At 40.2% G+C, this 15000-nt stretch overlaps 3 protein-coding genes across 4 annotated transcripts in view; 2 read left to right on the forward strand and 1 right to left on the reverse strand.

The window, feature by feature from the left end:
- LOC138007956 (uncharacterized) overlaps positions 1-6016 on the forward strand; it is an 11619-nt gene extending 5603 nt beyond the window's left edge. The window contains exons 4-6 of the mRNA XM_068855104.1: positions 1307-1530; positions 3481-3633; positions 4814-6016. Coding sequence (XP_068711205.1) covers positions 1307-1530; positions 3481-3633; positions 4814-4972 — 536 coding nt within the window. The 3' untranslated portion in view covers positions 4973-6016. The remainder of the gene's footprint in view (positions 1-1306; positions 1531-3480; positions 3634-4813) is intronic.
- A 2090-nt stretch (positions 6017-8106) lies between these two features.
- On the forward strand, positions 8107-10638 carry LOC138007957 (uncharacterized). The gene is made up of 3 exons (XM_068855105.1): positions 8107-8225; positions 9046-9419; positions 10385-10638. Exons 2-3 carry the CDS (start codon positions 9082-9084, stop codon positions 10557-10559), a joined length of 513 nt encoding a protein of 170 aa, XP_068711206.1. The 5' UTR covers positions 8107-8225; positions 9046-9081; the 3' UTR covers positions 10560-10638.
- A 2878-nt stretch (positions 10639-13516) lies between these two features.
- LOC138007958 (transmembrane protein 91-like) overlaps positions 13517-15000 on the reverse strand; it is an 8730-nt gene continuing 7246 nt past the window's right edge. For both annotated transcript variants that reach the window (XM_068855107.1, XM_068855106.1), the window contains exons 4-5: positions 14834-14944; positions 13517-14452 (exon numbers count right to left, since the gene is read on the reverse strand). In XM_068855107.1, the coding sequence (XP_068711208.1) occupies positions 14288-14452; positions 14834-14944 (276 nt within the window). In that variant the 3' untranslated portion in view covers positions 13517-14287. The remainder of the gene's footprint in view (positions 14453-14833; positions 14945-15000) is intronic.

Raw genomic sequence — 15000 nt, forward strand, 5'->3', positions numbered from 1 at the left:
TTATAAGACATTCTTCGATTTCGGAATATATTCTGTCAGTGATCTTTTATTTAACCTTCGCAACATCGAATCCTACAATGTAATAAATAAGAAACTAAAAAAAGTTAATGTACTTACGTGGATTGGACTTAGACAAGCGATGCCTCACAGTTTAAAGGAGATTTGTGGCCCCACTAAAGGTGTGTCTTCCTTCAAGCATAATGGAAATATTTTTGACATAATCAATGAAAAACAAATCAAAAGGTTATTATTGCTTGATTATTAGCAATAAAGCCCAACTTCCAAACAAGGCAAATAAACTGAAACAAGAATTTAAATTATCCGAAGATGACTTTGAACTTGTTTACACTCCCATACGGCAGTGGCTCTTGAACCTTAAGTTATGTTAAGGTCTTCCATTACAAGGTCATAAATTCGATACTTTTATACAAACACAAAATTATATAAAGTTGGCTATACTGAGCAAGATAAATGCACTTTTTGTAACACAGAACCTGAAACATTACACCACTTTCTCTTCCATTGTCCGCACTCGAATATATTCTGGAAAGATTGCGAGCAATACGCCTTTTCAATAACAAAACAAAACAAAGTCCCTAATTTACAGGGTATCATAATTGCTAGCATAGATTCATCGTCATGTCCCTTACTTTACTATTTAATATTAATTGGTAAACTTTATCTATGGAACTGCAGAAGGAAACGTTTACTTCCGTGTATTGAAGGTTTCAAATCTAAGCTTAAGATCAAATACCAAACAGAAAAATACATTTATACTAAGAACAATAAGTTTGTGTTGTGTTGTAAAAGTAACTGTTTAAGGTGTTAGAACGTACTTAATTGTAAACGTACACGCTTATATTTATATTAAGTTTTTACAATCAATGCTAAGAATCATACATGCCATCAGCAGTTGCGCGGCTGTTTGGCCTTTTTTGTTTGCGTGTAAATAAATAATTATTAACATTGTAATAAGTATTGGAAATTGGTAATGTTAGTAGTGTAAGTAACTTGTGTAATGTATTTTGTAAACAGCTAGTCACGATAATATGTTTTTTATTTTAAAAAAAATCTGATCTACCGGTAAATGCAAATTTTCTAGTAGAGACCTGTACTGATTTCTCAACGCCTGACTTTTCGATGGCCTTAGTTTTGGTTTTTGGTTACCAGCGTTCCCTTTGATTTCATCTCTGCACTTTTATCGTACTTAAATGTCTATTAAACATCTCGATCAAGCATTTTCTGCAACAACTTTTTTTTTGGCCTTATTAGGTTATTAATTGATGATGAGTATTTTAACTTTAAGCTCTGCGCAATGGAACTTTCGAACTAAAAAAGCTCGATCCTCCACAAGTCCGCTCTAAAACATCACTGACGTCGTCATGTGACGAAAAGAACATCAAAGAAGAAGGCCGGGCTACCTCTCTACCAGGATCCACCGCGGAACTGGATTTAGTGACTTGGCCAACCGACGATGATTCCCAGTGTGAAGTTCGCGTTACTATCCTACCTGCAGTACCTGCAGTAAAGGTCAGTCAGTCACAATTATATATATACCTTCCCTTGGAAATGTTTCCCATTTTTATGATTTGTCGTGAAACAAGAAATATAAGTGACAGATAACGCATCTTGCGCTACTATCAAGGTTACAAAGATAAAATGCGGTTTGTGAAAAGGCTAAGTTGAAACGAATTTGCATAAAAGGGTGCCAAGCTAATTACATGAATACTTTAGCACGAAGATATTGAATACACAGCATTTTATTAACAAGGCAGTCAAATTTGTTCGTACATTTCTTGATTACATTGAAGCGTGCTAAGAAATTGTTCGGAACGCAGTGTTATGTTCTTTGCAATAATGCCTGTAAATAGATGACGCCTTATGAGGGTGTCCCTCAACGCGCGTGTGAAGGTGGCCCTTTGTGTACCCGACATAACCTGCATCGCACAGGTCACACTTGAATAAATAAACAACGCATTGCTGGGTTACGATGTTAGGCTTGGGCTCACGCAAACTTAGATCTTGTTTAAGCTTGCGGCTAGTAAACACGGGTTGAATGGTCTTTTGCACCTTGCTGCTAAGATCTCTAAGTTGTCGTTTGACAGACACTGCAGCATCCTGATCTTTATAGGAGATAACTATCCGGATGGCGTCATCGGCATGCTGTTTAGGCTGGTCCACTGCGACTCTGGACGTGATAAACCTGTTGATGACGGAATCAATAAGGTATTCGGATACCTCAGCTTACGGAAAACTTCTGTCCGACGTTCACACTCTGCTAAAAAATGCGCCCAAGATGATGATAGCTGGTGCGCACGATCAAGCATAGTGACGAGCAAGCCATGCTTGTAGCCGCTGTCCACATGGCTATGATAGTGCAGGAGTAGCGCAGTGTTTGTCGGCTTAACGTAAAGCTTTCTTTCAACACATGGTGCGCGATTTAAAAACTGCACCCCAAGGAAAGGGAGCATCTCATTTTTCTCTACCTCCATAGTGAATCTCACGGCGCTATGGGCGTGATTCAGAGTATCCAAAAATTGTGTCATAAGGCCCCAATCTTGTGATTTTACACTGAAGTAAAGCTAAAGCCCAGCCCAAAAGTCTCATGAAGACCTTTCATCAACTCAACCCTTCAACATTCCCCCCCCCCCCCCCTCCCCCAACCCACTTTAAACTCTCCCATCTCGTCCAAACACGTGCTTATAGCTGTTAGCAACTTCAGTGCCAGGAAAAAAAAATCATTTGAAACCTGACACTTCCGATTCAATTTTCCCCTCCTCACCCAGGAAAAGGTCAAATTCCTTAACCCTGGGAGGGCCTTACCCGTCAAATTTCCCACTCCGCGGGCACAGAGTCATATGCCCAGGGTTTGCCGGGGATGGGGGTGGGGATGTTGAAGTTTCCATTTGATCGGCGCATCATAGAATAGCCTGCAATTTAAGTTTCCCGTAATCCAGGATTACCTTAATCAGGTTTTGATGCAACTGGACCCAGATACATTTCATGAAAAAATATAGAGCACTCTAAGTTACATCCTGATTGACCAGCCTGAAAGCTCATAATGTTCCAAGGGTGCACCTCATTGTTGTACCCGATGGATAAATCGCTCACTGTTCAGCGGATAACCCAGACAATACGTTTTGAGATAGCTTATCGACTGGATATTAATTTATCCACTTAATTTTGAACTATCCAGGCCAGAAAAATGATTGTGAATCTATCTGTAGTGTATTAGACCGGAAATTGTTACGGATCGGAAACAGGGTTATTGGACATCCCAGGGTGCCTTGCGTTCAGTCTGCCGTTGGGAGTTTCCCTTTGAAGTTTCATAGTTGTGTTTTCTCGGTATTATCCTGTAACATCGAGGCGAGTTTCTATAAAAAGATACTATTTTCATAAAATCCTTGCCTAAAGACATAAAAAGTGTGCATGCGATCTTTTAACTTCTCTCTGAATTCTTGATTTTAATGTCCTTTGTAGGATGATGCGAGAAAACCATCTCGTTACAGTACACAGCATCAAAACAGGAGCCAGCTAGTTCCAAGGCCAGATAATCATCTTTGTTTGGCAATCACTGGCATGATATGCTGTTGCTTTCCGCTTGGTGTAGTTGGTTTCATTTGCGCAATGCAAGTAAGTTATATTACGGCTCTCAGAAATTGACTGTGTAGGCCAATTGATACTTAAGTTGTGCCCGTAATTAATTTTGCCCAGTTTAAGTCAAAAGTCAGCGTGGACGTAATAATAAGAGGGTCTTCTCCCTGGGACGCAAAAGGACCGGGCATCGGTGCCTCAGCTGATTGAGCACCGGGCTGCCATGAGGTCGTGATTTCGACTCCGTCCGGACCAACACTCAGAGCTTTTAAATAACTGAGCAGAAAGTGCTGCCTTTGTAATTAAATCCGCAAATGGTTAGACTTTCAAGTCCAAGGACTAGAAACCGTAGGCCCCGTCTCACCTGTTCATTAGTTTCCTGTGGGACGTTAAAGAACTCACACACTATTCGAGAAGAGTAGGGGATGACGTTCCCGGTGTTGTAGCAGGTGCACATCAGCTGAATAGCTGCCAAAACTTCAACCTGCTCAAACAAATAAATAACAAACAAACAAACAAGCACCCGGCCCCCGCTAGGTTCTGTCAGGAGCTCATCAACTGGAGTCTTTATCTCCATTTATTCCTCGAGTCAACCCTTTCCCGGGTAAATTTATTTTTAGGAACAGGTTTTTCCCGCGAAAAGTATCATACTTTCCTTGACACAGAGATAGCTCTGTTTTAATAGGTCACTTCGGAAACTACCATAATACTCTTTGTTTGTTCCCCCAAATTTTGCATAGACATTGTTCCCAGTTTCTCTTGGGACTTACAATGGTCCCAAGACAAAACAAAAACAATGCTTATGGATGCTTATGCAAAATTTGGGTGGACAGACAAAAAGTATTATGGTATTTTCCAAAGTGGCCTATTGACATCAGTGAGCGTGCTGAATCTCCCAAGGAAGGCGTTCTATAAATAAATTTACTCTGGAAGGCCAAGTGTGGGAGACTTTCCTTGATGAACTCCTGGTTCTGTTTATTAGCATCTCAGTCATGTTCGCGGAAAATTTAGCTGTAATCCTCCAAAAACTTCTGAATGTTTAAAGGGGGAACTGCGTAAGTGTTTGCACGTATAAAGATGATTTGTTCGAAATGCACCCTGCAATAACGCCGGGTTACGGTCCCTCGCTCGAAGTCACCATTACTGAATCATGTACCTGAGTCTGCTTTCAAAAATATCGTTCACCGTAATAAGTTGTCATGGTTTCAATTTTAAACAGGTTGACAAAGCATATGATGACGGCAATCGGGAGGGAGCAGCCTGGAGATCTAGAAACGCAAGATACTTGAGTTTAACGGCAGTAGTCTTTGGAATGTTAGGAATTGTTGGAGCCTCGTTTTACTTGATATTTTATCACCTCGTGCCCTCGTTGTCATGAATGGAGACTGTGTGTTAAAACAGAGAGTGAAAAGAAACTTAAATTACAGAGAACTGAAAAGGACAATCAACAGAGGACAAACAAAAATTTCTTTTCGTGACGGCATCGAACGTTTCTCTCAACTCCGACTCAGCAAAAGGCATTCAAATGGCTTCTCTTTTGGAGCGACAAACGTATTACGCATCGCCGATCAAAGTGCTTGAGGTTCATTAGGTCAACTGACATATTTTGACCAATCATACGCCAGCGAGATGTAATATGAAAAGACAGCACAAAAGCCACGGTTTTTAAGACCATCCCGTGGTACGTTGCGGTCTTTCATTCTTATGACGTAAGCAAAAAGTTATATCAGTCGACAATGGGTGCCAACTATGGCCCTGAAAATAAGTTAAAAATATATCCAAGATAGAACGTTCTAAAAATAGAAGGATAGGCGCAAAGGTTGACTCATGGGGCTTGTGTGGAAAATACCCTACAACAATTTCGACTAACGTTTGAATACTCTATGTTGTTAAATTTATTTGAGGATCGTTGTAAAAAAGAAATGCGTCTAAAAAAATGGATGTCATCAAAGGAGTTCATTATGACAATTCGTTGCAACGTTGCCTTGAATTAAGTCTTGTGAACTCAATAAGCCATTTTCGAGTTCATGTCTGCCTTCTCTTCAAAGCGAGTCTAAGTGCAACTTTTTTGTGATGATAATTAGTTCTACTTTACGTATGAACGAAAATTAATTTTTACAGCAACTTGGACTCGCTTTGAAGAGAAGGCAGACATGAACTCGGAAATGGTCTATTCTGCTATCCGAAAAAGGGTTCTGCAACTTGTCGCAACGTTTTTGGCCGGTGCAAGGTATGTTACATTGGGTGGTGTTTCGTGCAACTTGTTTTGCAATGGCGTTGCCAAATTGCACGAAACGTTGCAGCGTAAAAGCGCCTTTAGTCCCTGATTGTGTAGGCTCCGCAACTGTATCGAAACGTCATTCCAATGTGGTTCGCTTTTTTACATAGTTTAATTAATTTAAGAAAGAGATCCATCCCTTTATTTTTGTTTGTTTGTTTTGCTTTTGTTTTCTCGACCCTGCGGTGGCTGGCAGCACCTTCGGCCCCGTTTATAATTTAGCTTGTGCAATCCCAAATGACACAATCGATTTTTTACCCAATTCCCAAAATTTGATTAACTTTGTACATCAATTTCTTGATGTTTATTTTTGATATCTAATTTCAAGATTTTAAGAATTTACTGTATCTGCAAGTCTGATAAGGTTGCTCGACATTTGCAGAGTTTAAAAGGACAAGAAATGGAGATATTGTCCTCAGCGCACAGTGCTTTGTTGTACAGTTTCAACATTAATTTTTGCAGTTAAGGACGATGCCTACTAATTCAAAGGTATTTTTGCGCGTTTTACTGAATATGCGGGAAAAGTAGGTTTTAATAAGTGTTATTGAAATCCAAAAAGAAAATTGGGGGTAACCACGCATTTTCCGAAGATAATTAATCAACAATATTTGAAAAAGCTTTAACAGTACAACGCAATGTACGGCGTTCTTTTCCAAAGTGAAGCCTCACCTCACATACGACGAGAGCTACTGAAATTTAAATTGACCAATCAGAATTCAGCGAGCTGGAAAAACTGTGCTATCCGACGTCACGTCAATTGTTCGCAATTAAAGGGCCAGAAAACCATTGAAAAGATTTTGTGGCAACCTTTTGTGAACAAACTTCGGTGCGAAAACTGGGTTGCCAGCAAGCGGCGATTCGAACGTCAGCTGTTGTGCGTTGGCTGTCATTTGCGCTTTTTCTTAATTTAAGACGAATTCAGTGTAGTATTTCGGAATAAAGTGTAAGAAGACGTTAAAACTGTATTGATAATGTATTTACCTGTGCAAAAGACTTTGATGGCGTCCTTTCGACAGGTAGATCGCCAACGCACAGAAATGCACCGTTTCCAGTGAAAGGGAAATGATTGACAGGATAACACAGTTTTGAATGCTGCGCGCACTGCGGGCGCGGGTTCCGCATGCACGGCATTATCTGTGAAAAATGTGTGGTTACCCCCAATTTTCTTTTTGGATACCAAGAGCACTTGCTAAGATCTGCTTTCTCCGCATAGTTTTGAATCGCGCAAAAATATCCCTGTATCAATAAGCACCACCCTTAGGAAATCCGAGTATCTCGAGATCCGCAGAACGTATGCGCAATAACAATAGTAGGCAACAAGATTCATGGTACAAAATGTGTACTTATACATAGGGTAGTATCCCATATACCGCTGACATAAGCCCCAAATCCTCCCTATCCTAGAGTGGCTGTTTTTCAGAAACTGCAGAAGTCACCAAAACAGTTTAGCCAAAACAAAACCTATACCACAATCGTTTCTCTCCGAGAAAAGGAATTATTTATACTTGTTCAGTTCGTTCAGTCCTTTTCTGGTTTCCTTAGTCAAGATAAAATCTTCAACCAAATTTTCAGTTCCGTGAAAAATTATACACTATTCTAGACAAAAACGCTCTGATTCATGTACCCTTTCCTAGAGTAAACTGCTTAAAAACCATACCCTTCGCAGCGGCACATACCTATATACAGTGTATATAGCTCATATATGGCAGTACCCCCTCCCCCCTCCCCCCTCCCCCCTCCCGGGGGGGGGCTTATGGCCCTGTGATGACGAACATTTTTGACAATATCAACGGTGACAACCATAATTTTTCATCAAAGGTAACAAATTGAACAAGCGCCAAAAAAGATGCAGTCAAAACTATGATGCCGCCAACAAGGACATTGGCACAGTATTTAAACTTCAGTTACAGAGAAGAAGTCACAAGGGTCAAGTTTTTGTACAACAACAACAACAACAAACGCTGCAAGGTGAAATTTCAGCTGCAGTGTCAGCCTTGGGCCAGGCCATTTAGGTCATCTGCTTTGTTACACAGTCGAGCTCTGTGACGGGTGGCAAGACTGACTTTTCGAGAATCCAATTTTTGAATTTTGCTGTGTATTTAGCTGGTACTTGAAAAGAACATAGTTGATCATTTTTCCAAAAGAACAATTCAACTTTCTTGGGGATGTTCTCCCATTTCTGAAACGTCCACACGTCCCCGAGTCCCCACGTCCCCACGTCCCCGCATCCCCGCATCCCCTGTCCACGCGTCCTCGTCCTACTTTTCGACACATCCGCTGTGCGGCTCATTTGCTCTTTTGTCGGGTTGGAGCTTAATTTTTGCTTAAGTAAGGCCTCTCAAATCTTCCGCAGGTAGGCAGCCAGCGTTACTGTAGGTTGTAACAAAGTTAATAGCATTGTACTTACAAAGGTGTAGAAGCTTTTCAATAGAAACTCGTACCATAGGCCTTCGTGCTCAGGGCTGCACGGTATTTTAAATGTTGTGCGTGTGCCACGAGGTGAAACCAAAAAGAAAATATCATTCAGCATAAACGGTAAATTTGAAATGAAATTAGCTTTAGAAGCAACGGATAAACTGTACGATCTCGAACTGCTGTCGCTCAAATGATGCATGCTTCAGTGAAACTTAATTGTATTCCAAAACCCAATTTCTAGTCTCTATTTTCACCTGACATTTTATAATTAATACTCTAAAATCTAAAGCTTCAGCCTATATTTAAGCAAACCTCTGTTGGAAAATGCTGTAGTACATGAGGGCGTTTCATAAGAAATGTGTTCTTAATGCGTGACTTTTAATGATATTTGTTTACAAATTTTCAATAGGCGAGCTCATACTGGGGCCCAAGTAGGCCATAAGTGCAACAGAAACTCAGGCCAACTTGAGACTTACTCGTGTTTTGATCTGCTCAAGTACGCGCATTCGAGGGTGATAAAACTAGACTTTAGATCATACTTGGGCTTCTCTGAACATAACTCGTTTCTGAGGTTGCAAATTAACGTCATTTACATTTTAAAGTAGAACTCTGGTATACTTAAAGCCTTCTTACATCCCAAGTGTGAACCCGACTAACATTATTGTTGTTGCATGAAAGATGATCAATGCTTTTATGTTCGGTCTGAATAAGACCACGGAGTTACATAAAGTACCGGTACATTTTTCTTAATTTTTAAGGTTTATAGTAAGAAAAAACAACAGTGCTACATCACAATGAGCCACCAGTTTTGCTGGTTTCGTAACATATTGGGACAAAAGCTTACTGATGAAGAAATGGGAAATATAAAGTACCCAAGGGTGGAGCTCTATTCACATGTTACTTTCAAGACCATCCAAGCAGGGGCGTTGTTGGGAATGATTGTGATAGCTCCAGCCGTTCGTCTTGCAGCAGGGCCTCGTACATTAAAGGCAGTCACTGAAACAGCTCTTCGTTATGGTAGAAATGGTGCAATTATTGGCATTCCACTGGGATCTCTTATGACTTATGGACGAGCCACAAGTGGTGATGGAATCGACGAGGATGGCTTCATTGACCGTGCCTACAGACTGAGGTATAGGGTGAAAGCTGTGTTTAATTTTTATTGTATCATAAGACTATAATGGAAATGATAATCCTTGACTCTCCTTTGACTTTGGCCTTAAAAGTTGCAAGCATTTTGAAATGGAATTTTGGCTAACTGGGTGAAAGGTTAATATCCTAAATTGTTATATGGCTCTGTCTCACGAGGACTGGGAACACAAAATTCACGAATTTGATTGGCTAAAATCGATATTGACCGCGGTCTAGATTTTCCCATCTAGACCGGTAATGTTTTGCGGTGAAAAGATGCAAACTAAAATGTAAAAATATTGAGTATTTTCTTCTAGCAATATTTTTTTATGGAAGTGCCAAACAGCATGATGACAAAAGAGAGGATGACGAGCAAACTTTGACAGAATTAAGTTCAGCTCATCGCCACTCATCGCCGTTCGCAAGCAAAATGTCAGTTAGTACAAACCAGTTACATTAAACGAATTAAATTGTTCTTGTTTGCCATATAATAAACATCTTATAAACCGGTCGTGTGTACAGACCTCACTGCGTTCGGTCTGTACTCACGACCTCGGTCAAGATTCTCCTATACACACCTCCTGCTCGGTTAATAAGAGCTAAATAATATTTAACAATAATTATTATTCTAAGAGGGCGTGCTGGGTATGAAGTGATAGATTTCTAACAAGGTACTATATGTAGCGCCAAGGTGGTTATAATCATTTCGTATTCAGCAAACCTGAGAAGAATAATAAGATTGTTTCGTTGGTGTTCCTGGGGGTAGTATTGTTGACTAATGCATTGATTTCTGCCTCAGAGCTGCAAAAATGTTTTCAGCTTGCTTTATTGCTGATGCTTTCCTTGACCATATTAGGTACAGCAGGTGTATGAACTGATAGTCTGTGTCTGATGAGCCAATGAAAATGCTGGAAATCTGACATCCGTGGTTCAGTTTTTAATAAAATCTTTTATTATGTCTGCCAGATACAACCGAAACCAGGTACGAGTGGACCGAGCCTCCATTTCAGGGACGTTAGGAGGTGCTGGTGTGGCCCTGTTGTTAGGGGGCTCTGCTGTTTCTGGTGCTGTGGTGGGGCTTGTTGGTGGAACAGTTACCATGGGGATCTACAATGCAGTTTCTGCTGAAAGGCACATTTGAGAGACAGCTTGTGGAAAGACTACTTGTGATGGTCCTATCTGTATTAGGTTGGACTTCAATAAAACAGGGTGTTGTGTGATATGATATCATTATTTTTGCTTGCATTTAGGTTGATAATAGTTCCATGAGTATTACTGTGTGATCTTGGTAAAAAGATGTATGAAGGTTTGCAGAACATTATGATCTTGAAGATCTGAGTCATGTCTTCTTAACTTAAATCCTTGAGAACAGGGATGGATCCAGGATTTTTCTTAGGAGGGGGTGCACTACTAAGGAATGGCGTAGCTGACTGGTGACGTTTTTCTTTTACAGAGTACCAGTTGTATATTAAGAAAGCTGTAGGTCATCTCAGGGGGGAGGGGGGCACCCTCCCCCTCCCCCTAGATCTGCCCCTAGAGAAAGTAGTTAAGAAACCTCCCAGATCCTGGCCAATATCCTCAAGGATTCTCATTTTTTAGTATTAATATCCTTAAAGTTCTTGAAAACGGAGATCTATTAAGATCTTGAAGGATCCTTTGTGGTTCTTTTGAAGATGCTGCAAAAACCTTTGTCATTTTTTATTTGAACTTTCAAAGATCTGTAAAGGATTGTCATCCTCAAGGATTTTTTCCATCTTCAGCTTCATATTTACATGCAACGTTCTACCTGGTAACAACAGTCAACCCTTTCCCTCCTAAGAGAGATCAGGGTTTTCAATTAGTATTTTAGTAGGCAGCAAAACCAGTTGTAGGTGGAGAATGGACAGTGCACCACAAAGGGGCACTTTTCCAGGGCCAAAGGCAAGAGCTTGTAGGGGGGTCGGGGGGGGAACACCCTTGAAAATTTTGAAATTTGGGCCTCTTCATGCATTTCTTGCATTCTGGAGCACGCATTAGGGTTTGTGAATAGAACACTAATGTCATTAAATTTTGGCTTTTTTTTATTAAGCGAGGGTTCATGAATACTCTAATTTTTTTGGAAATTCAGTTGATGGCAAGACATTTTTGGTTTTGAAGAGATGCTAATTAAAAATAGACTGACATAGCCCCTTGAAGGTTCCTTTGCATTCTATACAGCTGCGTGAAATGTACATATACTTCATCTGCTGTGACCCAAAATGTCATCTTATCATGCTTCAAATATAGTCAGCAAATCAGGCAGCTTACACAAAGTACTTGATTGCTGGACCGCTACCTCAAAAACGCATGTGCTCAATCAGAAACAGAAATAGCCGCCGAAATTACTCATTATTCAGGCGTCTCTCTTGTCTTTTGTGAACAAAACTTTGCACATCCAAGGCTCACGTTCTGTGCGAATGTTTCTCATGTTATTCGTAAAACTTTGGGTAATTTCTAAGGATTGATAAGTAGCCAGTGAGTTTAAGTGTAATACCCTGGAGAGATACTTATAGATTTTACTCTGTCTAACGCTAGACGATTTTACTTGACACTAGCGGCCGCTTCAGGGGTGGGAGTGTTAAAAGAATCCCTCTTGAAAACTCAAAGATCCTATCTATCACTAAGGAGGAATTCAAGGATAATTTTTTGACATTGTACAGGTGGATGTCATATTGAATCAGAAACCCATAAGGGTTGAAACGTGTAACGCGCGTTCACAGCGTCCGAGTATTCAGTACGAACTGATTGGTTGAATGTTTCAGTGCTAAGTACCATATTTGGAAACCCCTCGCTCTTGTTGTTTCAAATATGGCACTTAGCAAATTGAATATTCAGAAGCTTGTTTCCCAGCACACAAGGGGCCGTTACACGTTTCAACCCTTATGGGTTTCTGATTGAATTCAACTGCAGTTGTCACCACTGATAGTGCAATGAGGGTAATAACACTAAAGAGTTAGGCATGATTGTGGCAGTCTCATTTTAATGGGCCATTTCCAAGTTCACGTCTACCTCCTCTTCAAAGCGAGTCTAAGTGCGAAGCTTTTGTGAATGAAAACTAATTTTCATAACAAAAAAAAAAATTCCCACTTAGATTCGCTTTGAAAAGGAGGCAGACATGAACTCTAAAATGGCCTATTAATGTGCAATATGCACAGAAATTATAATATTGATAAAAAGATATTGACATTCTGCCAAATGAAGGCAAAAATGAAGGATTTTAAATGGCAGTTTTATTTAAAAAATTATATTGCAATCTAAAGCTTTGAAGGCAGTGGGATTTATCTAACACAAGGAACCCATGACTTGGAGCGAACAACAGCGCTATATTCCTATCACGGCGTTTTCACAGACCGATTTATTTTTAGATTGAATTTCCCGCGAATGAAACTCTGTAGGAGCCCGATGACCAATCACAAGAGACTAACTTGACGTCATAGCCTCACCGAAGCGGAACTGCCTTTTTGATGGTAGTCTTAAAATAGATCGGTCTGTTAAAATGCCGTCACATCATTCGGCTGAATATTGAAGTTGTTCGCTCCTAATCATGGGAGTGTATCTTTCAAAGAAACCCTTGGGGAGCCATTAAACTCTCTGTATCTTCAAAATACGATGTTTAACGGCATGAAATTACTTTGAACGAGTAGCAGCGGTTAGGGGGGCGAAGTTACACCATGGATTAATCGTGTTTTAGTTTTTCAAAATGGGCTGGGAACGAGACAAAGGTAAAAGAAAGGATCCTGTTTGCATATGTTTTTCAATCATCATTCAAAAAATGCTCCATGGAAAATATTCTTTATTCTTTATTATTTGTTCTCTCCAAATGTTATAGGGTAACTCCGTCATTATCTTTAATTTTTATGTGACTGAACACATGAGTTCACCTATTGATATTAATGTGCCAACCAGAGCCTTATTGGATGCCGAAACATAGGGTTTATTCGGTGGCTGGCAATTTTGAATATCAAAAGAAATTAGACGTAATTGTTTGTAAACAGATATCTTCCCAATAAGGTATGATATCTTTCCTTTTTCACCCTCCTCCAGCATACACACGCGCAATACTTTTAGTCACACACATGCTCGTGCAAGTTGTGTTCCGATTTATTTCAAAATTTGAGGCATCAATGCTCGTAAATTGTTGTGAGGCTTGTGCGTAAACTCTTGTATGTTAAAGTTATTTCGTCTGGTTGCGCTGCTTAACTTGATTTGCCCATTTTACTGTGTTCACACCTTCAGTTGCTCCGCCTAAAATGTTCTGCATATAGTACAGGATTTTCCGCAACCTGCCTTCCAAATTTGCTTTCGTGAACCCAACTTAATCACTGGAATCAAGGATAAAAGACTTCCTCTTCTGTCCGAATCAGTGTGAAACAACTCAGTGGTACTGTACTTTCCATCACAGCACTCCGTTAAACTTCGACTGTGACACATTTGCGTATAGGCTTCGGTTAGCGCAACTGTTCATAACTCGAACTGTCAAGCGTAAATTGAGCAAACTCCTAAAATGAAGCAATTCTAAGAAGAAAATCTGCGTTGGAAAGGCTAGATCTTCGTAATTTTGGTCGACTCCTCCCAATTCTTGGGGTGATACAGCCGAGTAGTGAGGATCCTGTGTTCAAATCCTATTCCGACCTCGTAGGTTGTCTTGGCTAAGCTTGACAATATTGTGTGTCATTCGCCGATTCTTAAAGATTTGTTGTGTTAATATTTGTGATACTTGCTTCATTAGCTCTGAAAGGTCCCAAGGGAAACGGTCAATCATTATTATTATTATTATTATTGTTATTACATATTCATTTCTAATTACATCCGGCGTTTGAAATGGTCCTAAGTGGTTAATGTCTTTTATTGTTACCGGTAATCATTAACTCGAAGAGAAATCAGGACAAGGAAATAGCAGATCACAATCGAGATAATGACGCAACCAAATGCTACCGATGCGATGCCCCATCTCCAAGCTTTCTTTGAGTTGTAGTGGGCTCCTGCCGGATTTCCAGCAACGTATGCAGGATTTACCTGTCAAAAGTAAGAAAAAATCCCACGGACTCAGCTAAGGCTTCTTATTCAACTTTTCAAGCTTGTTTTCCACGGTTACCGCGAGCCCACCAATGGCGTTACGCCACCCTTCAAAATCTCGCAATCAAGAAAAGCCAAGGCGCGAAACGAAACCGTTCCATGAAGGAGCTCGCCTTCGGGAAGCAGTCGGATTTCAAGAAGATTCCCTAACTGGTAACCTAAGCCACTTTAACTTTCCGGCATTTCATGCCATCTTCTTCACTATGCATCTTCTACATGCATAATCCATATAGATAAGGGGGATTATTACTGATATTCTAAATGCGTACTCTTCATTTGCGAATATCGTATAGGGCACTACTAGGTGGAGAGTTATTTTACCTTAACTGCATAAGACAGGGATACCAACCCACACGGACATACGCATAATATGGTACTGAGCACAGCTAATACCATGTGATTTGGAGGCAAATCGCTGTCGATGATCCTTCCCTGAAAAAAGAAAATTAGAAATTATTATCATCCAAAAATAAACAAACAAAAGACGA

The sequence above is a fragment of the Montipora foliosa genome, chromosome 6 (genome assembly GCF_036669935.1).
Source record: "Montipora foliosa isolate CH-2021 chromosome 6, ASM3666993v2, whole genome shotgun sequence".
Classification (NCBI taxonomy): domain Eukaryota; kingdom Metazoa; phylum Cnidaria; class Anthozoa; order Scleractinia; family Acroporidae; genus Montipora; species Montipora foliosa.

What these genes read in the sequence shown, in the direction of transcription:
- LOC138007957 (XM_068855105.1), top strand. Translation starts at nt 9,082, where the DNA reads ATGAGCCACCAGTTTTGCTGGTTTCGTAACATATTGGGACAAAAGCTT. An exon ending in GACCGTGCCTACAGACTGAG is followed by an intron (nt 9,420 to 10,384) that starts GTATAGGGTGAA and finishes TATGTCTGCCAG; the next exon opens with ATACAACCGAAACCAGGTAC.